This window comes from Anser brachyrhynchus (genome assembly GCF_964034855.1).
Source record: "Anser brachyrhynchus genome assembly, chromosome: 3".
Classification (NCBI taxonomy): domain Eukaryota; kingdom Metazoa; phylum Chordata; class Aves; order Anseriformes; family Anatidae; genus Anser; species Anser brachyrhynchus.
In genome coordinates, this window is record NC_137696.1 from 61,400,658 (window position 1) to 61,428,378 (window position 27,721).

The 27,721-nt window shown below is 43.4% G+C and overlaps 1 protein-coding gene across 8 annotated transcripts in view; it reads left to right on the forward strand.

The window, feature by feature from the left end:
• The window catches only part of PLAGL1 (PLAG1 like zinc finger 1), a 48,456-nt gene that overhangs the window by 10,904 nt on the left and 9,831 nt on the right, over nt 1-27,721 (forward strand). For 4 of the 8 annotated variants that reach the window (XM_080587292.1, XM_080587294.1, XM_080587293.1 and 1 more), the window contains 4 exons: nt 8,265-8,307; nt 23,210-23,365; nt 24,447-24,559; nt 27,397-27,546. In XM_080587292.1, coding sequence (XP_080443418.1) covers nt 8,289-8,307; nt 23,210-23,365; nt 24,447-24,559; nt 27,397-27,546 — 438 coding nt within the window. In that variant the 5' untranslated portion in view covers nt 8,265-8,288. The other 4 variants (XM_080587298.1, XM_080587296.1, XM_080587297.1 and 1 more) reach the window with 4 other exon arrangements.

Consider the following 27,721-nt stretch of genomic DNA (forward strand, 5'->3'; position numbering starts at 1 on the left):
TTGTTTTGTGCCAGCTCAGTCCTGAGTTTCAGCTAGTAGACCAGAATCCTCTCCACAGACTCATTGAAATGGAAATGTTTCTGCCCTCTGCTGTGGAATGCAAATTATTTTAGGAATGTTCCTGGGTCTTGAGGCTTTTTAAAACTCACACTTTTAAGATTATTTTTTTAGCTCTTTTTTAACTGATTCTCAGAACAAAACAAGGATCCAGAAAGATGATTGGTGCCTAGGAGTTGACCCAGCAAAACACAGAAGCGTAGGTTTGTCTTCACATGTACAAATAGTTCCCTGTAAGCCAGTGGTGGTAAGACATGGGAAATGCAGAAATGCTTTGCTGGATCACGGTCAAAGAGCTGAGTGCTTTGCAAAGCCAAACAACACAGAAGCCCTCAGTGTGGAAGAGTGGTATGAGATACTATTTGTTATCATTCCCTAAGATTTGGGCTACCTTTTGTTACTATCTTTTTTAAAAATACTATTTCATAGTGTTTCCTCTGTCAGAAGTGCACTGGAGATAGGCAAAGAGCTATACTTGCTGCACTGTCTGCCATAGGTCTTTTGCTGACCAGCGTAGACCGACATCAAGTGGTACAACGTTAGGAAAATGATGAGAGACAGTGCCGTATTTCAGAACAGGGAAAGCTGCCTAAGGAGCAAGACGTGGGAATTTTTGATCTTTGTGTTTCTAGGATTAAGACACAGAATATAAAGTGGATTTGCTTTTAATGCATATTGCGATTTCTTTTAAACTGAAGGTAGACTTGAATAGGTTAGGTTTATATATGGACCATATTTGATAGTGCTACATGTTGAGATGATCATAAGCAGGTTAGATTATTGATTGGTTGGTGCAGGGAATGTAAAGACAGGACTTTTTTAGGTATGCTGTTCAAGTTTAACACAGTGTAAGTCTGGCAAAATAAAAGCCAACTGATCCAAAAATTATTGAAGTCAATAGGATGTCTCATTGCCTGATCTCTTGAAGTCACTGGAAATTGACATTGCCCTGGGTTGCTTCCATTTAGGCTTTAGAGGTGCTATAAAGTATCCTTCAGCAGCAGGCCTAGTTTATATATTTGTATGTATGTGTGTGTGTGCATACGTGCATTAAAAGGATATGAAGAAGGTATACAAAGTATTCTCAGTAAACGCATTAGAGAAACGGTATCCTTGAGTGCATTACTTATTCTCCACTCACTGTCTTCCTTAGGATTTTGCTCACCATTCTTGTACCTCTGCTTAGTCCTCTTAGTCCTTTGTAAAAGAGAAACGTTCCATATGTGACTCCTGATTTTCTTTATTTTTTACATTCACAAATAAAACTTCCATATGAAGAACTTCTGCAATATCCTTGAGCCAGATTTCTAGAGCTGGGACACAAGTGTTTATGTGTTACTATGTTCAAGTTCTTTTCTTAATCAGGGAAAGATGCAGAATACCATGTAATAAATAAAAAAATATTATAATGGTAAAATAGCTATACTGTTTTCTAATTATAAAAATAATTCCATGATTTGAAAAGATTATGTAATTTCACGAAAGGGACTCCATATGTAGTAGATATGAAATGCACAAAATTTTACTGTGGGATGTGTTTGGTGAATTGTAATCATCATATGCCAAATCCTGATTTTGGAGGCACACGTGGGACTAATACTAACTTCGGAAAGTCGATGTAGGTTTCTCTGAATGGAGATTTTGGCCCTTTGTATTATTTCTTCCCCTGTTAATACTTAAATCATTTCTGTATCACTGTGATTTTCCTTCCTGTTCATGAATTCAAGAGAAGAGAAACTATGTCAGCAGAAATGCCCAGCACGAGAGCTAGCGACAGCCAAAAAAGAACAAGTAGGGAGCACTAATGGGATTCTAATGCGGTGCAGTAGATGCGTTGTCACCAAAAGGTGTGCTTTCTTCTAATGGATACAACCCGAGGCATAAGGTATGCTGAAAGTGAAGCCCTGGCAAACAGTTTCTGTCAGGGGGAAGAAAGAGTCCTTCCTGATTTAATCTTGGTGTAAGTAGGTTAAGTGTGGTTTTCCTGTCACGTCTTTGCTTGTGTATTTTAAAGACATCTGCAACCGCGCAACTTAGCTTAAATGTCTTGAAAGAAAATGCTTTTACTTGCATTTTACCTCTACTCAGTTAAAATGTCATGAAAGGTACTTGGGCAGTTACAAGCCATCTATTTTTACTTGGGGCTGTTGTGAATCTATAAACGGGTTGCACAGCACATTCTTCAGAGTATCTGAAATATAGCAGCATCCCCTTTACATCTCTATGAAGAGGGTGGAGAGGTGGCTTCACAGCGTCAGGAAAAGTCTTCCAGGGACTGATGAACTAATACATCTCTCTGGAGTGCAGCACAGCACTGAGGTGCGTTTATGAGCCATGTAATGTCAAATCGTCAGAAGGGCTGTGCCTGCACTGGTAATTGGCATTGGTTTTTAAGGCAAACTATTTTGCCAAGAGCAATGTAAGGAGCTCTGTAACAAGCTCTGAGGGCTCGGGGGGTGGGGGCTGGGGTGTTGTAATCTGTAGTAGGTGCTGACTAGTTCAGAACAGCCATACTTCTAATCGCAGTGCATTCATAATTCAAAAAGTATCATACAGGTCTTTGTCTCTGCATGACATGGGTTTCTTCTGCAGACAGCATGTTCTCCTGCCATCTGCAGATGGCATCACGGTGCAGGCATATTCATATCACCCACAGCATAAGCGTGTTACTATGAAAGCTTTTCCTGTTGCTGATACTCATCTATTTCCTTGTCTACGCCTGCTTTTCCTCCGACTTTCTGGACCATGATGCCTGGGAAGGCGGGTGTACATTTTCTGAAAGAGAGTCAGGTCCTAGGTAGAGCCCTAACACATGAGCCCACGTGACAGTGCCGTGGCATTGCGTGCAGGACAGCTGTCTCGAACGTCGAGCTCTCGTCTCACGCTGCAGATGTTGCAAAGGCTCCTCTCAGTCAGAGCAGTTTCCTGGCCCGCCTTGCAGTGGAGTTTGTCGTCTCTAGTGAAGACTTCGGGTGAGAACTACATTCAGAAACCTTAGCCAGGTGCCATCATCACATTTTCCAGGCACAGAAGGACTAAAGGGGACCTTTTGTTGCCCCTCTTGCTGAGTCGAGCTCTCAATGCTCAACCACTGGCATGCAAGGTAGTTTTCAAGGCCACTGTAGGCAGCCCTCACATGTCTTATCCGTGTCATGAACAGCGCCATAGGTCCTGTGGGGGCTGGTTTCCCTTGCTGTCCGTTTTCTTGTGGAACTCACCTTCCCTCTGGTGCAGCAGGGACCCTGATCCTCACGCAGGGCCTCATGGACCATACGTGGAAACTGGCCGGCTGATTTCATTTCTCCTGGATCCTCTGTACCAGAGCAAGCAGGGTAACAGATGTTCCTTTCCCAGTGGGGACCCTGGACATCCCAGGGCTCTCCCACTGCCACAGTGTACACCCACCCCAAGTCACACATGCTTGCAGTGTGCCCACTGCAGTGACTTGCGAAATACACCATGCATATTCTGTAAATTTTTGGCAATAGTAGAACACCTAAGAAAAACAAAACCTGAAATCCTGCCTGGCTCATATACCAACGTATGCTGCAACATGTCCTTCTCCTCAGTAGGCAGAACCAAATGCATCTTCAGTTCCTCTTACCAGTGCATGACCCATGTTCAGCACCACAAGGCATTGAACTTTTCCTCATCCAATGTGCCTGTAGTCTGTGCTTTGCTCTCTGTAACATTGCTAACCATCTTTTATACCATCAAGTCCTACTCATCTTAAATTCATAAGCCAATTTCCTAACACATGAAAGCCCTTGAGAACCTCAGAATGCTTTGCCTCAAATTAATTCTCATGGCTGCAGTTTCCAAGTATGGGAAACATTTCCAACTCTGTTCCTCCTCCTCTTCTGCCCATCCACTGATGAAGAAAGACAGTATTTAAGGGCAACCACAGTCAACTTTTGGTTGTGTGGGCATCATAGTAGGTTTGGCTGATATACCTGCAACACTTCATGTAAAGGCCAATGTGGCGTACAAGGAGTAAAACCACAGAAGACTGGCCAACAGGAATGTCAAACTGAGGCCAAGGTGGCCAGAGGCCAACCACCTAAGTTTAGGTTGACGAGTAGCCAGTGTGGCCAGAAACCACCAGGCACTGTGCCTAGCTGGCCCAGCAGAAGTGGCTGCCGTGGTTGTGCATGTGCCGTTCTGCATGCGTTGCAGCCCCCTGGGACAAGGGGCAATACAGCGTGCAAGAGGTGCCCTCGTGCACCAGAGGACTGGCCTTGAAGCAGGAGCAGGATTATGGTGGCTGTTTTCTGCGGCTAGAAGGACAGGGGTTTCGGGGTCTGTGTCGAGTGTAACTGCAGGGAAGGGCAGGTGCAGCTTATGAAGGAGCTTTTAGCTCTGCTTACACTCCCTTGCCTCTGCAAATACTGTGCTTATCCTTGCACCAGCAGAGATAACGTGACCGGCTGCTGGAAGAGGAGCAGCTCCTTGTGCTGGTGCACTCACCGCTCTACTGCCCTGCAAGTGGCTTGTGTTGCTGGGACTGGGGTGCCCTCAGCAGGTGTTTGCCTTTGGTCTGCGGTCTCTGTGCCCTCCCCAAGTGCGGGACTTGGGCACTACGGGGTTGCTGCTGTTAATGCTTGTTCACCAGAGGGTCGTATAGAGGAAAACAGAGGAAGTTGCTCAGGCTTTCAGGGCCTATGGAGAAACACGCTTTGGTGATTTATGGTTATCTTCTTCGTAGTACCCTCATTGCCTGGGCTGAATCTTCCGCAGCAGTCTCGTACCTTTGGCCACATCCTATGGTGACTGTTAGGAGCAGAGTACAAGGTGACCTGCCTGTCCTGGTAAGCAGCTCTAATACCAAGAGGGGCAGCAGGTAGATGGCAGTGTCACGGACTGATTCCTTCCTGGCAGATCCCAGGAGAAGCATGGGCAAAAGGGATGGAAGAGTGAACCCGGGCAATAGCATTTTTCTGCTGTGGTTTAGTAGCTGGTTCTGAGTAATGGGTGAACAGAGAGCCTCCTCACGCTTACTGTAGCTGCCCCCAGCCCTGCAGGAGGTTATTAGAAGTGCCTCGCACGTTTGTGTTGCTTTGCACTGTGCTGCTCTTCATCCAGCTCAGAGCGTGGTATGGTTTTGTGTGCTGCTGTGGATGGTCTAGCCAGCTCAGACCTTGACCTCTCCTCCCGGCCCTCCAGAATACGTGCTGCCATGCAGTGTTCCTCCCTCCCTATACTACTCAGTAGGCTGATGGGGTGTGCCATGGGCTCTGCTCTGGTAGAAACCATACCTATGGCAACTGCGGTGGTGGTAAATAGAGGATGCTGCTCTGACCCGACGACTTTGATGTCACTCAGACCTGTGACTGCCTCGGTGTGGTGAGGAATGACCTTCTGTCCCAGGGCGTGTGTGTACTCCTTCTCCATGCCCCCCTCCACGGCCACCAAGTGACACCACAATATAATTCAACCCAACCTTAACTGGGATGTTTGTAGGCCACAAAGTCACTAGAGTATAGCTGGGCGGCAAGTATGTGAGGGGCAGGGAGAGGATGGATTGAGGGTGGACTTTTACCTGAGAAGGGACTTCTGGCAGACCAGATGTGGGAGGATGAAGGTAAACTACTGACTCACACTGCATGAAAGGTCATAGCTTCTTGTCTTGTGATGGTTTACTAGGTGATTGCCCTGCAAAAGGAATGCCAGCAAAATTAAATCATTTTGCCTCGTGATTCAGTGGGGGAATGAATTCTTTATTAGTTGATGGCACGGCTTTGACAGCAATAACACGTAGTCTGCTGTGTTTGGGGATGAGAAAGGTTGGCATGTGTACGGTCACACATGGATGCCATTAAGTCCACTGTTCCTTCTGCAAGACCTAAATTCATGGAAAGTAATACCACAGACAAGGGCCTCACTCTCAGCCAGAGTGGAATCCAACTGCAAGAGTAGGGTTTTTTAATTGTTTTGTTTTGTTTTGAGAATTAAAGTATTGTCTGGTTGGTGGAAATCAGGAATAGAAACCCTGCTCTCAGCATGACTGTTTTCATCTGGAAAGGAGGACTTACACATGTCCTTTGAGAATCCAGGCCCCTTTACTGCTTCTTTCTCGTGTCTGCACACAGTCCTAGTCTGAGACAAAAGCAAGTTTGTACTGAGCTCTGTGTTCACTGGAGACAGCTGTTTTGGCAGAAGACAGAGGTTACAGAAGAGAAGTTGATGTGCAGGCACTTCTGTTTCATGCCTTGTCCTCGGTCTGCTTGATCTCAGAAATGATGCACTAGCAGCCTGGCTGTTCTCAACCTGGCATCTCGTAAAAAGAGAAACAGCAATACTGTAAGATTTGATTCATTTGCTTAAACATAAGCTTCCAGTGAGTGCTGTCTGAGCTGCCCTGGGTAATCCTGCCTGGCTTCTAGCTCCTGGCCCCGGAGGGACTCATTTTCCCGTGTAACCAGTATTATATCTGTCAGCCTCATGTGGGTGCTTCAGGTACCCTAGCACATCTCAAAGGGCACTGTTTGCTTGTGTGTGAGCAACTGAAGCGTCTTTCCTTGTAATGTCTTCCCTGCTGAAGTCCTCTGATGATCTGCTCCCTGTCGGCTTTATCCCCTTGATGTTAGGGAATGTATGCTGCCCAAAGGTGGGAGGAATCTTTTTGGTTTTGTGTTGAAAATCTGAATTTTCAAGAATAAAGACTACAGTATGCCCATCAACTACCCTTCACACCCACCCCTTTAAAATGCAAAGTATGTACTTGTCATCTATTTGGTGAAGGCAGCATAGGCTTGAAAGACATGTTTAAGCATGTGGGAAGCGAAGACTAGGCAGCTGTTCATTTTTCAAAGTCAGAACTCTTCCAAATTCCAGTGTGGAGCGTCTATAAAATGTATTTTCTTTATGTATCGCCCTTTATGCGAGGATTGACAATTTAAATCCATGGTGGGTTATGTTGTGGTGAGAGACATGGTAAAACAGCAAGTCTGATTTACTAGCTTTACGTGTGTGATGGTTTGGGATGGGGTCTGTGAACACTTACAGATGAGGATATGTATGTTTACCAATTGTTAATTTGATAATGTCATCAGCATACTAATCATGTTGCTCAGTATTGATGATCCGTACGTACATCATTGGGGAGGGCGAGGGAAGCTCAGCGTGGCTGCTCGTGTATCCAGGGGCAAACACGATGTCCTCCAGCTGAGGTGGCAACTTACGTGCTTACAGTGGATCACCAGAACTGTCATCTTTATCTTCTCAGGCTTGAAAACGTAACCACAGTGTGCTCCTAAATGGCAGCAGATAGCTGGATCGCAGCTTCCTCACCCTGCTGGTGGGCAACCTGGCAAAGTCATGGCTTCTTTCTTGGCGTATTCTCATCAATCTCTGGCCAATTCCAGTCAGCAACAAAATACCATTGTCTTCACCAGCGTCAAGTTTTCACCCTAAATCACGTACATACACCTTCAGTCCCTGCCTGAAATTTTCAAGGCTTGTGCAGGGCAAGGCAAAATGGCATATGCTGATGAAATCTTTAGTGTTACTTGTAAAACTATTATTATTATTACTTGCTTTATTATTTTTGTTGCTCCAAGCAGCCTTATCCATGCACTGAGATCCCACAGTGTTAGAGACTGCAGACAGCTACAGAAAGGCAGACTCTGCACTTACAGTAAAGTCTGTGCTTATAGTAAAATTTCAGGCAAAAAAACAGTAGATGAATGAGGAGGGAACAAGATGAACAGAGTTCAGCAGGAAGCTGGAAGTCTACAGAAGTCTTTCAAGAGTGCAAACAAAATGCCTTATCCTATGTGTAGTTAATACTCCCTTTGACTTTGCTGCTGTGAGGACTCTTAAGATGAATACCAGAAATAGCAGGCTTAAACATAAAATGGCATGCAGTGGGGTAAAATATGCAGCAACTGAAAATTCTGCTTTTATAATAAATATCAATGAGGAAGTGGGATGTAGTGAATTGCTCTGACTTAATTACTATGCATTACTTTAATGTTGTCAATTCACATTGTGAAATGAAGTGGACTCATTTGTTCTGGAGTTAATAATAGATGGATTTACCCTTTTCCTCCTCAAATTTAAATTATTCCTTGCTAGATTTCCCTAGATATGTTTGCCACATTTCCTAAAGAACCAAAAAACTATGGATATGATAACTAGCATGAGATTTAAATATGAATGGCACTAGTTCAGAAAACTGATCTTTCTTTTTCGTTTATTTTATATAGGTGTCCTTTGCCTGATCTGTAAACATGTCCACAGACCTGCTATGTAAGTACATTTCTCTCATCCCGCAGTGATTTTTTTGTACCATATGTTTATATCAAATTCCCAGATGTGCTCATGGTTGATGTCTTTTATCTTAAGTATGAAGTCTGCTTTTACATATGCGTTTGTTCTGAGACATCTGTGGAACAGTATTACCATCATAATCAATGGGATTATTCTTGGAGTAAGGCATGACTTAATATGAGTAAAATTGTAAAAATCTGTCCCCTGTATAAGAACAGACTGATTCATTGAGGCTTTAAAAATCACAATTCTATTTAAAATGTTTTATCTATCATTGGCACAAATACCATCTGGGATTACTACCAAGTGATATGCTTGGGAGGTTTTAATCACTTTGTGAATTTAACTCTTGTGTTTCCAGGGCATCATTATCCATGTCACATCCAAATCTCACTCCTCATCGCTATTACCCATCCTTCTTTTCATACAGTAAAGAATATGCAAGTGGCATATTCTTACACTTTGCTGTCATAACTACTGCAAAATCTACTTCTTGTGTCTCCTTGATACTTGCACTCTCACTCCAGCCTATCTGCAGCATTAAGCATGTTTTCTATGCTTATTGCTCTATCTAAATACTTTCTTTTGGAGTCTCTCCAGTGCTCAGCTGCCATTTTTTAATCATTGCCTCCAAGGGTTGCCCAACTGCGTGCTGTACAGTATAAGAGAGGGGAATTTGGGGAACCCATTTTATCAGTCTTCAATCCTTCCTAAGAAGGAACAAGGAAAAAATATATATTTTTTGTCAATAACTGCAATCAATTGTAATCAATTAATAAGCATAAAAGCATCAGCGGCTGACTGGCAGATAGCACCTGTTTGTGGAGGCGATGTATGTAGTTCAAGATCAAGTTATTTGAGAAAGTGAATTTTTCAACCTTTGTTTGCCAACTGGCAATTCTGGATTGTACTTAGGTTCTATTAGATACAGAGAGAGCTCGAAAAAAGATAGATAAGGAAAGTAATATGCCTGACTGTGTTATATACAACAGGCAAGCAGCAGGAGTGTAATGTTAAAGACAGGAGAGAGGGTAGGGTGACTTGTGCAGTAGTCCTGGTCAGATATGCTTAAAATTCCTCAACTCTGCTTGGTCATATAAGCTAGTTCGTCCATTTCAGCTAATTTATGCTCTAGCAATTTCTTTTTTTTTTTCATCTTCAGCTCAGTGTCAGCACTGCTCTCATGCTTTCCCTAATGATCAGTGGTTTGACGAACCTAGCATGTGAGGAGAGGCTGAAGGAGTTGGTTTTGCTCAGCCTGGAGAAGTGAAGGCTTGGGGGAACTGATCATGTCTCCAGTATAAAAACAATGGTTATGGGGAAGAAGTTGGAAGCACTCTCTCCACGAGAATGCACCGTGGTGGGACGAGGCAACAGCCACAAGTTGCTTCGGGGTATATATACATTGCCTCTGGATATAAGAAAAAAAATCTTTACCATGGTGTTAACTAAATATTAGAATAGACTGCCCAGAGAAATAGTTGAATTTCCCATGCTGGAAATATTCACGATGTGGCTTGGCAGGGCCCTGGGTGGTTCTAATCTAAGTCCTTTGCTTTCACTAGGAGGGAGGACTAGTTGATCTCCAGAGATCTCTTCCAACTTAGGTCTTTCTATTACTCTGCACTTCTATGTTACTTTATGTCCTCACCTATCTTGCATGCAATGATCAGTTGTCCCTACCAATTTATTGTAGCCTGCCCCCGGTCTCCTCACTGTCATACCGCTTGTGCTTTGCCGGGTCCTGTGACACTCGGCCATGCTAGTAGGACGGATGCTTGTCTCACTCAGAGGTGTGTGAATAGCATCCAGGCAGTAGCAGTGCTCAGGGGACTTTCCAGCTTCCAGCGGGTGGAAAGACATACGCATGTGGGGTTTGTGACAGCCAGGTAGTGCCTTGGAAAGATGTCAGTACACAGGAGAATGCTGAGGAGTAACGTAGGACATATGTACAGATGCGAATTGACTCTAGATCTTTATGCCTGCTTTTATATAAATAGATAGCACAGAGGCAGGCCATGAGCTTAGTAATTATGGTAAGATGCAACACCAAGGTGTATTTTGGGGATAACGTCTGCCAGGCTCTGTTCCGTGTAAGGAATTTGGATGCAACTAATCTGTTTATGGGGGAAAGAGAAGGCAGAGAGGGGTGTTCAGACATGTGGACCATGTGCCAGGTGGTCTCAGCACCAGAAAGCAGTCTCTGCTGGTAGCAGTAGACATGTAGCCTTAGCACCCAGTCCCTAAGCTTAACCACAGTCTGTCACTAATGCTTGGTTCAGTACAAGGTCAAATTCTAGGACTCGAAATCTTGTTCCAGATCACATTAATGAGGACTACATGTATAATACAAATACAAAGTCTATCAAAATACAAAATCTAATACAAAACCAGAACAACCCCCCCCCCCCCCTTAGATTCCTAGAGAAAAAAAATGCTGCAGGTGGGGGCAAATTACACACAGAAAATGTCATAGCTACACAGTGCAAGGGCTGCTGTGGCCAGGCCTGAAATTCCAGTAGCTACCTCTTACAAGCCCGTGGAAATAATCCAGAAAAGCCAGCATCCCAATGAAGTTTCATCACGACAAATTGGAGATAGGGAAAGTTTCTCCGTTTCAGATGGAGAAGCTAGGGGCAGAAAGGAGAGGGGAGTTTATAAAATGTCTGGCAGCTATTGAGGCTCGACCAGTCAGGGAAGCAGCGGACTTCCCTTGGAGCTTGTTTTTCTTTTTATCCTTGGATGAACTAGCGTGCAGTACATTATGCCGCCTGAATGTAGGGGTTTGTCACGGTTGGCGCTGGGGCTGTCCCGGGAGTGTAGGAAGGCGATGAGTGTGAATGGAGCATGCGGTGGTCGCTGGGGCTCCAGCCCTGTCTTCAGGAAACCTGTCGCTGCTTCTCTGAGAGCCATGCAGGAAAGGAGGTGGGTCTTTGATCCCTTTGTTGTCGCTGCTCCCTGGGAATTTGCTGAAATCAATGCCCTGTTTTCCTGGAGAAATGAATGGCTATGCCTAACTAGCTTTGTGAAGCTCTGGGGAATTCACTGCCTCTGTTTATTGACAGCTGAAAAGGAGCACATGGTGCTGAATGGGTCCTCTTGTGAAAACAAAACAGAGCAGAGCTAGACTTAGTTGAACGCAGGGGCATTTGGAAAACTCTGCTGAAGGAAGATGGCATGTTTCCTGCCACCTTCTACTAGAATAGTGTGACTTTCTACTAAAAGTGCAATTTAAACTAAGGTAAGGGCTGTTTTGAATTCCTCCGCGTAGTATGATTATGAAATGTTTGCATTTGTATTCTTGAGTGCAAAAACAGTGTTTGCATTGTGTTGTGTCATGGGAAACACCTTAGTGACTCTTGTGCTGTTTTTAGCCTTTGTGTTATGTTCACTTATTCTTTAATTAACAGTGATTAATGAATATGAAAAGTAATAGGAAATTACTTGGCATTTGAGTCTTGCAGTCGGGTCCTTAACATCAGTCTTTTATGTAGGCTATTACATACAGAGCTTTATGTCTCCGAGAATCAACTGAATTGCATCAGATGATTTCTTGACCAGTACAAATCACTGTGTTAACACTTATGCACACAGCAGCTGAGTAACCAGTGGCCCTGTCTGGCAGAAAATCTGGGAACCTAAAATCCCTTGAAATGTAAGTGCATATTTCCAAACCTCTGTTTCTGTGCGTCGACTCAAATTCAAGAGCTGGATTTACCTTTATGTTTGCTGATTTTAGGGATATGGGTTTTTCATAAAGACAACAAAGAATAGCAACAGGAGGATGGTAATGAAGAAGCAGTTTTTTCTTCATGCAAGTCCGGAACAGTTTATCAGACCAAAGGAATTTGGTGTGTAATTCATATGTAAATTTTCTACTGAAAACAGGAGAACAGATCACCAGAGTTTCTATATTAGTTTCTGCAGTGACTGAAGAAGAAAGTTTCTCAGCTCATGTAGCTACAACATTCAGGTGTGGGCAAGTTCTGACGGCAGGAATAAAGTTAAGTAATGTCATCTCGTCGTTTGTGGGTAAGCTCCGGGTGGAGTACTAGCTATCACGCTGCCTTGTTCTTGGAGGGCAGCAAGAATTGCTGTTTTTGTGTTGTAAACCTGATTCAAAGCATCTCAGTGTGTGCTGTTCTATGAAAACTTTTGGGTAATCCCATAATTTCAGTGGGAGTGCTTGGAAATTTTCGTGTATTATTGCAGTAGCTTGTGTTCCTCAGTCTGGCATTTTTCCCTTAAGTGACTTTAAGCTAGTAATCTTACTAGTTCTGTCTCATTTTGCTCTTCTCTGCAGCAGATAACTTATCTGTTTTCCTTGGAAGCATCAAGGCTGCATATACAAACATGCTTTCTTTAGAATCCTTGGTGATCCTGAAAAGGAAAACATGTAGTTTAACTGTAAACCATCAGCATTTTTGCATGTGGGTTCTGCTTTTAAATTTCCAAGATTTTCAGAGGAAAAAGCAAAAAAACAAATTCATTTACGATTTTGAAAAAGATGTAAAAACATTGATGTCAAGCAGCCTGATATTTATACCTGTGAGCTGCCTAATGGCAATTATTGTTATACAAATGTTTCTTTTTTTTGGGGGGGGACCACATGTAAGTGTATTTATAGATGGTAGGCATTGGAAGGCACTAAAATTTGGAGCTAAAACTAATTTAAAGCTAAAATTTAAATTAGAAAAGAGATACATTTGTTGGTTGGTTGAATAACATAATGTAGATATGTTATAAAAATATTGGTCAGTGAAGGTTTTGGTTTCTGAGTAGTTGTAATGGTGTAAATAAAAAAGAGTCACAGTCTTGGAAAGCTCAGTTGATCACAGCTTTTTTTCGTGAGTATAAGGGAAAGAAAGTACATTCACATATGACACTGAAGTTAGCATTTGTGTTTGGTTAATTGGGTGATAAAGCAGGGAAGAATCACTTAAGCCTAACATAATTGACTGGAAAGTGTTTAGTCAGATGTGTGAAGGAAACTGCATGAGGATGTTTTGGCAAGATAATTTTATCTTCACCTCTTCTAACTTCAGGGATTTGTGAAATATTAATATTTCTGTGATCTATTGGCGATGTTGAAGTACAAGGCGTATAAAGTAATTTATGCCCAACCAATAGAATAAGGTATACTTAAATACATCGTGGAGTATGTGACCATATACAGCTCCAAGTACATATGGATATTAAATGTTAGGGTTATATGAATACATATCTGAGGAATGGTGCATTTCCCCAAAGATAATGCCTTTAACACCTGTTGATCTTGTTCTTTGAGTTAGCAAAATACAAAAATGAATTGTTTGCAATTTTGCTTTGCAAGGTTGCTTCTTAGATTCTAGTAATAGACACTATTGTTTTTATTTTTTGATTTTTGGAAGTAGTTTAAAGAAAATAGAAATTAATCAGAAACAACTGTAGATAGAGTGCTTGGGTTTTATTTAATCACAAACCAAGATGACTGTCAACAGGAGGATAAGTAGGGCTTTATGGAGATACATTGTAATCTGAGTTTAGAGTGCTTCATCTGCAGAACAAAATCTGTAATCATTTCTAAACTCACAAATTTTTGCAACTTTTAAATGTAATTCTCCAATAATACTCTAATTGTGTGCTATGTAATTCTATATTTCAGAGAAATAGATTCAAGGTTGTCCTTATGCCTGAGGAGAAGAATTATCATAAGGAAAACATATTATACTGCTGCCCAGTCTATTGATGCTATTTTTTAATCTTTTCCTAATCAGTCTATTAAAGAAGCTCAGATGGATGTAATTTCTTTAGTACAGTATCACTCAAGACACTAGATAATTATCCTTTGGTTCTTATTGAAAATCTTCAGGGTAGAAAAAAGAAGTGTGTGTTAGATCTCAGGAAAAGATAACAAGTGAACGGAAACACAGATACGACAGTTGTATGTGTGAATGTTCTCTTCACAGAAATAGTTTTGTGTTTGTTCAGAAGCAGAGCTTCCCAATGTCTATACTTTTTAAAGAAATCACATCATGCCTTAAAAGAGGAAAATAATTTAATGGGACCATAAAAGCTAGGGTTAAGGGTCTCCTACTGACTTTATTCCCAGGAAAACGGGGATTGAAGCATCCTCTGCATTCTGGAAATCAGAAAATTAAGGCACTTCATGCCATAACAGAAATTGTTTGCTGTGTCCTCTGTTATTCAAGTTATGCAGAGGAAGGGTTAAAGCCGTTCTGCTAAGCAGTTAGTGACCCTTCATTTATGAAAACAAAACTTTTAAAAGAAGGTACCTATATTTCAGTATTCTAAATACTCTTCGGGATTCATGAGCTCAAAGCAGAATTAAAGTTTTTGTTCTTTTGGATGAACTAGAATGCCCAAAGGAGGTTTGGAATGAGAAAATTAACTGGTTCCCCGGTTTTATCCACACTCAGTTTCTCTTAAATGTAGTGCAGATAGTGAGTGTTCTTCAGGTTTGGCCCTCCAAGGTCTCAATGCCACAACTCATCCCAAGTGTCCATGTATTCACTTCTCCACATCAACTTCCTTTATTCCTAATGTGGCTACTCACACATCAGAAGAGCTGAGCGTAAGGACTTCTGCCTGCAGAACTGGGTCCCATGGTCCCACTGTGATTTTATTCCCACTAGCTGTGCCTTGCTTCATTTAGTTAAAACTGCGCCTAAAGACTCCAGGTGCTCCAGCTGCAGGACGAGTAGAGCTTCTCTGTCATGCCACTCTTCTTCATTGTGTCCTACAGCAAGCACGTATTTCCTTCTCCAGAGTATGTCTACCTGCTTCATTCTTACTCCTAGGGAGAGACAGGTTTTGTGACCAAGCCATCTGCCATTCTCCTCCAGGCAACATCTGAACTTGGTGGCCAGTAACAACCAAGCTCAATGGAAAGTTTCACGACAATGTGTTTCCACATAAAGGAGAGAGAGACCCAGTCTAAGGTTCCCTTTTAAGGGAGTGTTGCAAGTGTTGGAAATACTTCAACAGATTAATATGAGGCATTAGTCATTAGAATCTCTACACTTCATTTATCAGAACTGAAACCGTGGTGTTGACCAGCCGTGAATATAGTTGTTGGCCACATTCACACTCTTGATACAGTGTGTGTGGTTGTGTGCGTGTGTATTTATATTGTGTGTATGTGTATACATACACACAAGAAGACATGCATGCTTTTTTGTTGTTGTTTGTTAGAACAACAACAACAAAAAAAAGGAAATTTCTGGTGTCTCTGTTAAATTACAACAGTAGCATTAGGATTATCTGCTAAATGATCTCACACTAAAATAAATCAACCAGCCTGCCAAAAATCTCCCCCAAAGAAAAGTCCTTGAGACCAATTAAAGCCACTTCTGCTGTGGGTGGTAAAACCTCTGCTGCGAGGGGCGTAGAGCAGGGGGTCCAAAACGTGCCCCAGGAGCCACAGGGTGCTTACGAGCAGTTTGGCCGCGACTCTCTTGATGGTTGCCTGCGTTCCTGTGGATGGTGGGATTTTACTTCTGCTGTCTGCAGTACTGAAGCAGCGCGGTTTGGATGGTGCTGGCAAAGACCTAAAGCGGGGAGGTGGCGCAGCCAGGGGCCGCTGCCTGCACCAGCACCAGCTGCCGCTGGCTGATATGGGGGAGACGGGTGGACTGCAGCAGGGAGCCTTTGCTTGGCATTCTGTGGGGGCACGCCGCACTGGCTGAGGCTGTTTCTTGCAAAAAAAAAGGCAGTTGTTTCTGTGAATTTGCTGTTAACCTCCTTCCCTGTTTCTGGATCTAATTTTATATGACTTTATGCCAAGCCAGTGGAGGGAGGAGAGAAGGGAAAAAAAAAAACCTCAAAAATCGAACTGCATTTTTCAATTTGATTGTTTGAAATGTATTCAGCTTTCAGCAACGAGAGAAGTCTCTTTGTTCATGCTGATTAGAAGCTATTACATGTAAACTACAGGAAGTGACTTCATTTGAACTGTACATTAAATATATGGATTCTGATAGCAACCAAACCAGTGTGGTGTACCAGAAATGTGACACATACATTTTAGTCCTGAGACTAACCAGAAAAAAAGTTTTGTTTTTTTTTAACTTAGCTTTCAATCAACCAATGCTTTGATCTGAAGTCATTTTTAGATGAGTGAAGCTAACACGAACTTTGATAAACTTGTTGTTCAGACTGCAGAGTGAAGTTAAACTTGATAAACACTCCAGCATGCTTTCCCTGCTGTTTATTTTTTCTTTTCTCTAAGTTTACAGAAAAGTCCTGTAAGGCACTGCCCTTTCAGGCATTCAAACCATGAAGGTAACCTTTCTATTTCCCCTCCGTGTGAAGTTTGTAATGTACAGCAGAGCACAGGTATCCTGCTGCTGCACAGCCCTCATGAGACCTTGCCGAAGCTGCTGTGTGCAGTCCCTTTTTGAATTTCGCAGCCCAGCTGTGCTCCTTGAATCTTCTTTAATTATTTTGCTCCTAAGGCTTGCTCAATGGAAGGACGACAGTAGAAAGCCTCGTAGGGGTCAGTGGGAGGAGGGCTTTTTATGGGAGGCTGGGTGAATTCTTCCTGACCGTGCCTGTGGTAGTACTGCATCGTCACCAGACGAAATCCTTACTGCTCCCAGATGTTCTTGACTGTCATCACGGTTACTCCCTCTTAGGAACTCGGAATGAATCACGGTCACTGTTATCATTTATGTGTTTGTATAACAAATAGTTTTGGAGTTCTGAAAAGTTTACGTGCTTGGACTCATGTCTGTCAGGAAAATGCATGTGTACTTTGCACTGGAAGCTTTCCTCACAGTCAGAGATGTGCTCAGCCCCTCCGGGTCCTTTCTCAAGCCATCCTTTCATCACAACAGCCGTGTGGGACCGGGTCATACCTGGGTAAGGCAGGAGCGGGTGCCTGGGCCGATTACCGGTGTTGGAGCACACGGAGGGTGTACGCTCCATACGAGTCGTCTTCGTTCACAGGTGGGGGGCGCAGGGCCCTGACAGGGGCGATGGGAGGGAGCACGTCACTTCGACACGTATCGGTGCCTAGGGCCTGGGCTCACCTGCAGGGCCGGTCCTGGTGCCGGGGAGCAGGCACGGCTTACCAGTCTGACCAGAAGCGTGGGGCGGCAGTAAGGCACGTTTCTGTTTTATTTCCATCTCCAAATATAGTAACTCGGTTTTTAAGTTTTACATTTTAGTAGAATGAGGTCATGTTACTATAAATGTGCTTAATGTTAAGAACGATTGCTGGGATGTTTGCAAGCCACCCACCCACCGTTCCCTTCCCTGGGGAGTGGGGGCCCTAAAAAAGGCATAGGCGCTCGTGCTCACAGTGCTGCTCATCCCTGCACGAGATCAGGACTGCTCCTCCACTGAGTTTCCCAAATAATACAAATTCACATGTGTATGAATGTTGAAGTTTGCAGTCTTTGCTCAGGTGAGCGGTTATGATTGCAAAGTCAGCCCCAGCTGTGGTTTCCTGATCCTTCCTTTTTTTTTTTTTCTTTTGCATAGCTGATCAGTTGCATCTGTCTGCTAATGCAAGGTTTTCTTTTATGAGGTAGAAGGGATACAAAAAAGAGAAATTGAAGAAAAGTTCACCTATTTTCATGCTGGACTAGGGATCAGTTATTACAACTAAAGACTGGAAGTCAGTAGAAAATTTAGCATGACACAATATCAGAAGGTAAAGTTTTTAATAAAATTCTTATATAGTTCTGGTAATTGTAACTGGAGATCTACTTTACTATAACATAAACTGGATGAATTATTTATCTGTTAAGAGCTTCAGCTCCTTTGTAAGTGCACTTTGTACATCAAACTTAGGACATGTAAGGCTTCTTTCATAAAGTTTTTTTTTACAGAGGAAATGTGTGGCAGTGGTCCACAATAATGGGAAAATAACTTGGGATTAACTGTTTGCTAATTGAGTACTTTGAATTTTTGCCAAATAAATAATATTCTGGAACAAGGTTTTCAAGCTTGTCCAGCAATGGGTGCTTCAAAACAAACCACAGAGCAGGGAAACCTCACATACTTTTAATGCAAGAGGAACCAAGACTTACATACTGCAAATGCAATAAATGTTAGGAAATTTCAATAAGGTATTTGTGTGGCGTTCCTCTACATGAAAGCTGCACGAGGGTAGTGGAGCAGTACAGTTTTACTTTGGGGTAAATTACTGTTGTTTGCTATGCAAATCCTATGATTGTAATTAGACTTGGATTTGGAGTGCTGTGTACACTGATCTTTGTTCCCTCCGTGCACGGGAGCTAGCTTTAATGCTGCAAAACAGCACAGCAAATCTGGAGCGCTGCTGGGCCAGACAGTCACTTCTCGCCGCGCATCTTTGGAAGAAATGGGCGTTGTAAGAGGAATGGTTTGCCTCCCTGCTCACAGCGCACCCGCGTAGTGCTGCAGACGCCTTCTGAGCCGCTGAAGGATTCAGGTACCGCAATGTCACTTGACAGCAGAGGTTGGAGAAGGTGCAGGAAGGCTGCCTGATAAGGATCTGGTTGTTAGCAAGCCATTTTAAAAAAGTTTTGCTCTACGGCTGATTGGCCAAGGAGCTGGTGGTATGTTCGGGCTCTCCCGGCAGAGATTGCTGTTCCTAGTATAGCTATGTATAGCTCCGTTATCTCTGCAACCGGACTTTGTGTAACCGCGGCCCGTGGCGCCTTGCCCACGCTAATGAGCTCTCCCTTGAGGCCGGGCTTGTGCCTGTGGGGGTGGCACTGCACGGGGACCGTGCCACCGTTTTGGAAACACGGGTTTGTTAACCGTGCTCGAGCCCAGCTGGCTGCTGCTACCCGCAGGAGCTCGGCCCCGAGCAGGGCAGACGGCCCTGTAGTCATCCGTGGGAAGAGGGAAGCAGGCCGGGCTGTGGTCTGCAGCGCTGGCAGAGGAGAGCTGTCACCTCCACCTGGAGCAGGGGGAAGCACCACCACGGTGGGAAAGGCGCAGGTGAGCCACGGGCACGGCGCTGGTGTCACAGTCAGCCCATTGCGGTCAGCCGGTGGGTGGGAGCCCGTTCTGTGGGCACCGTGGCCGCTGGCGATGCCTGCTAGCAGCCAGGCAGAAGCCGGCCCCATGGCATGCAGCAGAATGAAAATCTTACCAGGTACGGGATCTGCTAGCTTGTGCGGTTTCATCTGCAGGTAGATAAAAAGGGCATTATTTGGATCTTTGTAAGAATCTTTACAGGCACAGAGAAAGAACCAACAAGTACCCTGTAGGGGACAACATAGCACTGCTGCTCTGAAGATACAGTAAATGGCATGATCTGTTTTTTAGAGCTTGTAGTTCCTGTGAATTTGTTTCTATTATTTTTGTTGCCTACTCATTTAAGTAGCAGCAAAGCAGAGGAACGGAGGCAGTTCTATTAATCCCTTGCAGGCTTGTGCATTATCAAGTATTTCTGTAAACATGACATGGAATCCATCAATCTTGTTTGTGTAAATATAAGTTAAGGGAGCAGGGAAACTGTAAAACCACCAAGCAATATACTAATGTTCCCAACAAAAAGCAGAAAACATTCTTCACCAAGAGTGAAGAATTTCTATCAGACTGCATTTCAAACCTAGTGCTAATGCTGCCAGGTGTGTGTTGCTCCCATAACAGGATGCTTCATAGTTCAGAACACCTTAGAGGGTGTGAAAAAAAAAAAAAAAAGTTTTACCTAAGCAGCCAAGTGAAAACAGGGCATAAAATCTGTGTGTGTTGCAAACTGGTGCCACAGTGTACCTATAGTAATGTATACATTTCTTGCCTTGTAATTTAGCATTGAAATGCAAGGGATCCTGACTGAGCTGGTCTTTGACTACCTCCAAGGAAGAATATGAACTTGATAGTTTTGCACTGTTAGTTTTGGGGGAAGGAATCTCAAAGACTCCCACTCCTCAGGGGAATTTTTTAAGGCAGTGGGTACTCTCAGCAGTTACTGTATTTGCAGTGGCCCAATCCTGTGCTTGTGCCCAGCAATTTTCAGTGTGCAATACATTCAGAGTCAGGCTACCAGCATGCCAGTGCGGGGTGAGAAGTACTGTGCAGTGCATGTAATTCCAGAATGCCCGTTAAACTGCTAAATTAGCTGGTAATCTTCATATTCCACATCACAAAACACAGGCGGTCCTAAAGCAAGCATTGGGCATGTCTGGGTGTTTCGAGGTGCTGCACGGAGACAGCAGCCCAGAGTCACCCCCAGCAAGGTGCTTAACAAGCACGTGAACCCAGACGTACCAAGCTGCTCCAGGCTGAAGTGGGTGGGAAAGCTAATTAACTTATAGCAGTGTCCTAACTCAGATCTGCTTCCAGCTATGGAGTCTGCTGTTTTGTCATGTTCTCCAGGCCAGCACCCCGGTGTCCCAGGTTTTGGCTAGGCACCTTTCTGGCAACTATTTCTTTGTGCTAGCCTTATTTTCAGTTTCAGGGAGCATCTTCCACGTGTGTGTTTTAAAGTTCCATGTGAGAGTGTTAGATTTCCGTTGTTTTGAAACCAAATCCTCCCCCGGCGTGGACGGAGGCTGGTTGGGAGGTCAGCTCTGTGCTTGTGACGGCACCTGCAGGTGGTGGCGAGTGCCTCAATCAAGAGCAGGGATGTCACCACCCGTCAGCGGGGCCTTCGCCAAGCTCGTTTTGTGGTTGCCACCGCTGTCTCTGGGAGTATTTGATCATGAGCCTTCCCAGTCAGGCCACTTCAAACCAAACCACCTGCTTGCATGGCAGCAGGGTTTAACCGACAGGATACCAGTGACGGATTTGGAGGCAGGTTCAAGGGAGGCCTGTTGTGTCCTTCTCCCCTGCTTTCTGCTCCTCGCCTACCCGCTGCCTGCCCCGGGGCCTCCACCGTGGCACTGCCCCGGGAGGGCTGCAAGGTTTGCTCAGGAGCTGGGCATTCAGGCGATGAATCACAGAGGCATGGCAGGGAGTGATAAGGTCGTGTACTTTATGATTAGATACATCCTCCCTCTAACAGCGGCTCTTTGTCTCCCTTTTGCTTTTGGTAATGTTTTTCAGCTATTTGCATACAACAACTCTCCAAGCAGGAGCTGTGCAACATGAAACAAAGTCGCTATTATTCTAGGTAAGCCCAGGAAGCTGGTAGAGGACCCCTAATAACTTGGTTGCCCTCAGAAGACATAGATTGTTTGTAATTTATTTAAAAGCCTATTATGTTAAATCACCATGAAAATATTTTTTTTTCTTGCAGCCTAGCTGTAAAGGACCTTCAGGTACATAAAATGCTGTGTAACAAGAAAAATCTATCCTGCAGCTGTATTTAGGGTGGGGTTTTTTTGTGCATTTTCAGTGATGGCTGAAAATGTGGCTTGTGGTGATGCCACAGTGATGACAGTAGTATGGCATGTTCTTTATCTGTAATACTAGCAAAAAGAAAAAAAAGTCATGGATTTCAGCTATTCGTAGTGCAGGTGTGCCACCTGGGAGCCATGACAAAAGAAAACTATTACATGGTCCCCAAAGTATTGAAAAATATGGACTCCTGCCATGTCTGCAGACTGACAAACACGTAGGTCTACCTCCTCATTTACAGCTAGTGAAGACACCAGAGAACTCAGTAGGAACACTTCAGACTTATTTGGGGAGATTTTGGACCAGACTCTTGAGGTGTGTAATTTAGTCTACTGCCTACTTGTGTTTTCAAATGGAAACTATTTGGAGCCACACTGAATATTGCTTCTGTGTCACTACCATCGTTTCTCAAAGACCATCTCCATTGTCTCTCCAGACGGTGTCTTCTGAGCCCTTATGCTTCTCTGAACCTCTTTGGCTACTAGCTCCCACCTGTAGTGAAGCCTCATTTCTCCTGGCCCAGTCTTTGCTACAGCTTCCTGTGGCTCCCTTGAACTCTCTTGGCTGTCTTGGCTTCCCCCTTCCATTGCTTACTGACACTTACTTGAATAGACTTGCTCACTAGAGTTGTCAGAAGTAAAACAAAGCAAGGTGGTCACGGATGACCAACATCATCTTTTCCTCTTAGCTCAATCATAAAGCATTGTTGGCTCACTGGTTTGGTTTCTACTGTCTATAAAAAGGTTTCGTGCAGTGTTTTTCCCATCGCCCCGTGTAACTCCATTGCCTGGATGACTTCTGTTGAAGAGTATCATGGGTGGGTTGTGTCCCTGCTCAATTCGAGTTTCCCTGGCAGCCAGTCTGAGCTACACTGAACCAAAAATACCGTACCGTGCTGGGAGAAAGTCAGTAGTTGCAGACATGTATTTCTCATTAGGGACTTCTCTGGATGGTTTCTGTGTTCTGCAAATGTGATTACTAAGAAAGGATCACTGGGAAATGTGGTGTGCCCGTTGTGTTTTCCATAGGCTGCACACTCTAAGAAGGCTGCCTTGCGTGGCGGTTGACTGAGTTGCGGCTGTAACTCCTATCACACCCATTTCTGTGTTACACCAAGGGTCTCATCTCCAACTAAAAAGGCTCTGTGTAAGCTCACAAAGTCACAGTGATCTTTCCTGGGATGCTTGGATCTCTGCAAGTTTCTTTGGTTATTACTAGTAATGTTGCCTTTCTCATTTATATATAAATATATATACCTTGATTTAAAGGTGTGCATACTGCGAGCTCCAGTTTTCCTGCCATCCTAGTCTCCAAAGGGACTGTTTGCAACACCTCAGAATGAGCTTTGTATAAATCTTTGGAATCAGGACCTACCAATGCGCACAGGAGTGAATGCACAAACTGGAGGTCTTATTTTCAAACCTTCCTATTTCAGTTTTGGTTTGCAGATCTTTTCACGACTTAATGTAGAATAGTGGTGTAAAGGAAAAAAAAAAAAAAGATAATCTAAGCTGTGTTCTCAGGTGAGAAAATTAGAAGGGACAAAATTGGAGAGTAGCACAGCATTTTAAATAACAGGTTCTCTTTTCTGGATTTTTAGGGTGTGAGGATTGCGGTAAGAGCCTTCTAGGAGAATGCAAACTCCATGGACCACTCATCAAGGCTAAAGACAGGGTTATTCCTAGCCGAGCCCGTCTTACCCTACCTCATTACCTTACTTTGCGAGTGTTGGAGCTGCGAGCTGGAAATCAGCAGAGTAAGTATTGTTGCTCTTTTCCCCACATTTGAGAAAGAGGAGGCCACTGGCTGTACTAACACTGGCTTGTTTTTGTGAGTAACTTAATTGGGTATTAGCTGTACGAAGCTGAGCGTAACCAAAGCTCAGACTCAGGTACTGTTTTCTATGACTGATTTCTAGTAACCTCAATGCATAGACTGATGTCAGGACATTAGCCAGAGCTGGTGTGACATTGAACTGTGAGCAATCAGTTGGTTCTCTTGAGGAGATAGGCTTCTAATGAATGTTGAATTTGTATCTAATGGTAACAGCCATACACTATTACCTGTCTCTTCTTTTCCCAAGCATGCAAAACAGGAAAGAGTATTCAATAAAAGGCCAGAAACAAAATGGTAAATAACATCCCTCATCCACCACCCACCCCCTGCAGACTCAAAAGAACACAAGGTGTTAATGTACCTTTTACAGCATCTTCAGTTCACATTGTAGAGAGACAGTTGTTTCCTTTAGATGGCAGGACAGCTCGAATGTCCACATTTGAGCAGGGGAACTACATGCTCAGTGTGCAAATCTTACACAGATACCTGTGTAAAATTAGTTCTGTGTAGATGACATTTCAGAAAGAGAATGGCAAGAAGCCTGTTGTGTTGATCCATTGGTATTAAATTAGACCGGGTAAAATGGAAAATTCCGAGTTTTTATAGATCCTCTTCTCTCATATTGGGAAACGACAACCTTGTCAATTATACCAACAAGCACAGCACTGTGATAACACCAGCTTGTACATTGAAGAGTATCAGCACATTTGAGTATTGTATGTTAATGTCTTGTCATGGGTTTTATGCACTTTTGCAAATTGTATTCAATGTAAGTCCCATTTTTAAAAAGCCTCTGTAAAGACTCGGATCCTTTTCAGACTCTTAGCCTTTGAATGATTTACCTGGTTTATTAGTCTAGAAGAAAAACTAATGTGTTCAGCACTATTGGGTGTCTCCATTTTCATAACTCTAATTACACAAGAAATAGCTCATTATGCCTGTATTAGTATTAGACTGGTCTTATTTATTTATTTATTTATTTATTTATTTTTCATTCACAGTCCTTGGAGTATTTGCAAAGAAAGTAATACAGAAGAGAACACAGTTTGGTCCTTATGTTGGTCAACTGTCTACAAAACTGACCCGTTATGATGAGAGTAGGCTAGTCCTTCAGGTAAAAACCATATGACTTAACATGAAGTACATATATGTCTTTGACATTTCATATTTATTTTAACTGGGCAGCTTGCCTTCTAATCTATTTAATTAATTGTACTTCTGATCTCCACGTATGAAGTTAAATCATATTACTAGATTGTACAGCATAGCCTGAAGTAACGATATGTTCCTATACGCTGAGTTTGCTTTCCTGCTTTCTAGTTTTACCACTTCCAGTGTGATTTGCCTATTGGTCTAACTGCTCTTGATTAAGTTTTCATGGAATATGGCTCCTGAAAGATTCCAAGGATAGTAGTCTTCCATAACAGAACGAGAGGATCTGTACTTAACACCATTCCACTGGGAGAGTTAAGTGTGTGCACTGAGTTAGCGATAGTGGCAGAAATATGCTCTAGGACACTTGCTTAGTAGGAAGGAGCAGTGCAAGGATGGGGAAACATTTCTTAATGATGTGATTGTATATAAACTTTGACAGACAGTGTACTAATTCAATTTATTTATTCAGTTGGTTATTTAGGGCTGTTACCATCCCTTGCTGTATATTCATGGAATCATAGAATTGTGGAATCACAGAACGGTTTGGATTGGAAGGGACCTAAAAGCCCACCCGGTTGCAAACCCCTGGCCATGGGCAGGGACACCTCCCACCAGACCAGGTTGCTCAAAGCCCCATCCAGCCTGGCCTTGAGCACCTCCAGGGATGGGGCATCCACAGCTTCTCTGGGCAGCCTGTGCCAGGGCCTCACCACCCTCTGAGTGAAGAATTTCCTCTTAACATCTAATCTAAACCTACGCTCTTTTGGTTTAAAGCCATTACCCCTTGTCCTATCACTACACTCCCTGACAAAGAGTCCCTCCCCAGATTTCCTGTAGGCCCCCTTTAGGTACCGGAAGGCAGCTATGAGGTCTCCCCAGAGTCTTCTCTTCTTCAGGCTCAACAACCCCAACTCCCTCAGCCTGTCTTCACAGGAGAGGTGCTCCAGCCCTTTGATCATCTTCATGGCTCTCCTCCGGACTTGTTCTAATATGTCCATGTCCTTCTTGTTCTGGGAGCACCAGAGCTGAATGCAGTACTCTAGGTAGTGTCTCATGAGAGCAGAGTAGAGAGCTGGTCAGATGCTGGTCACCTCATCTGGACCCTTTACACTACTGTTAGTATTTTTCCAGCACATATAATGGCCTGTCTCAGGACCAGCCTAGTTTAGATATATCTACATGCACGTTCTTTCTCACAGCAACACCTTGGGAGTAATGGTTGACTGTAGTCCTCTAAACCCCGGTCTCTGCATTTTGCTGCATGGGGTCATGCCTGGGCACACGTCTTTGTCATGCAGCATGTCCGTGGTCAAGGCACAGCCTCTCCTAGGACTCTCTGACAAGCCATGATTCTTCCAGAGTCTGTATTTAATATCAGGCCCTTCCACCCTCCAAGAGAGGCCAGCAGCAGCTGTCCCATGACATGCTGTATGTCTTCCTTTGAACTTTCCTCAGAAGCCTGGGACTGGAAAACAGTTTGCTGTGGAGGAAGGCATAGATGTAGATACTCTTGTAATTTCATTTCAGAATGAAAGCAATAGCTTCAGTAATTGCTGAAGATTTCATTTGCTCATGGAATTCATGTGAGTGGTCTGCCAGGAAAGGAACACTATTCTGCTGTGGGATTTTCCTTGTATGTTGATACCAGAGAGCATGTGTTCTTCTGGATAACTAAATTTCTTCCATCTTTACGTGACACTGTAATTCTTACAAATGCAGAAAAGGTACATCTCTAGCAAGTTTGTGAGCGTGGATGAGCTAATCACCCAGTTCCTTCCTCTCCACCAAGCCATTGTAAACCACACCCTATCCTCTATCAGTCAGCCCAGTTTGCTTTAAAGTGTACTCTGATAAGCACAGCTCTGGCTGATGAAAGGGCTGTTTCTTCACAAAAAGAGACTGAAGTCCCAGATTTTCTACATGACATCAGTAGCTGCCTTGGCATTTCTCTAGCAGCATTCTGAATGCAATCAAACCAGGACTTGACCATCAGGCATGTATTTTCATTGGAAACGAGGCAAAGTTAGGTAAAGTAGTTCCCAGAATCAATGGAAATGAGACTTGTTTTGTAATTAATTGTTAGTGTAAGTGGGTTTTAGAACAGATATATGCAGTGCTGACATGTTATGCAGCTTCAACTGTCCATGTTCCAGAGAGTGTGGAAAAGCAACTGTCTTGTATGAGAAGGTCGGGAGTGTTTGCCTTGTAGAGGCATTCTCTTGCTAAGGAATCTAGGAAGAATGAAGTAAAGCAAAAAGAAGGATCTTTCTGGCACAATTGTTCATTTGTATTTATTTTTACATTGTTAAGGAGAAAATGAGATGACTGTTAAAAAGTCATTATATTGTACGTTACCTCTTTGGACTTATTACACAAGCTGCATGATTGTTCCATGCAAAACATAGCATTAATGCATCACTAAAGTTTGAGATTATCAAGTACTCAGGAAGTACATTAAGGCACAAAGCTTATCTTCCTACCTGCTTGCACTTAGTTCTTATAATATTATCTTTATGTAACATAAAAAAATGAGAAATATAAACTGGAAACACACACAAAGACCTACAGCTATTTTAGTAATTGGGCGCCTCAGAAGGTACTCATTCTTTGCTTTCTTTTGCACTTGGTGTTCTCTGAGAGTGATCTATTTCAAAACAACCATGATTTCAAAGAATGTATCTCTGAGAGAAGGTAAATAACTAGTAGCTCTGATTCTAAGTTACAGAAAATTAATGTGTCTCTGTACAGGACTTGGTTTTACCCTGTTCTTTCTCCCATCTTCCACCTTTATTTCAGGTGTTGAAAGATGGAGGGAAGTACTTTCTGGACACTCCCAATGAAGACTGTGGAAACTGGATGATGTTTGTCCGGCTAGCCCGGAACCAAGAAGAACAGACCCTTGTGGCTTATCAGCACTGTGGAGAAGTCTACTTCACGACTGTTAAGGTACTTAAACCCATATTGCTTCACCTGTCACTCACATGGCAGTTCACCAACAAAGATTCTGAAAGACCAACCCTTTTACAGATGAAAGATTGGTTATATTCAACCGGAGCTTTACGACATACCACCCTTTATGTCACTTAATCCATAGTAAAGCAAGCAGTGTATGGGGTTTTCC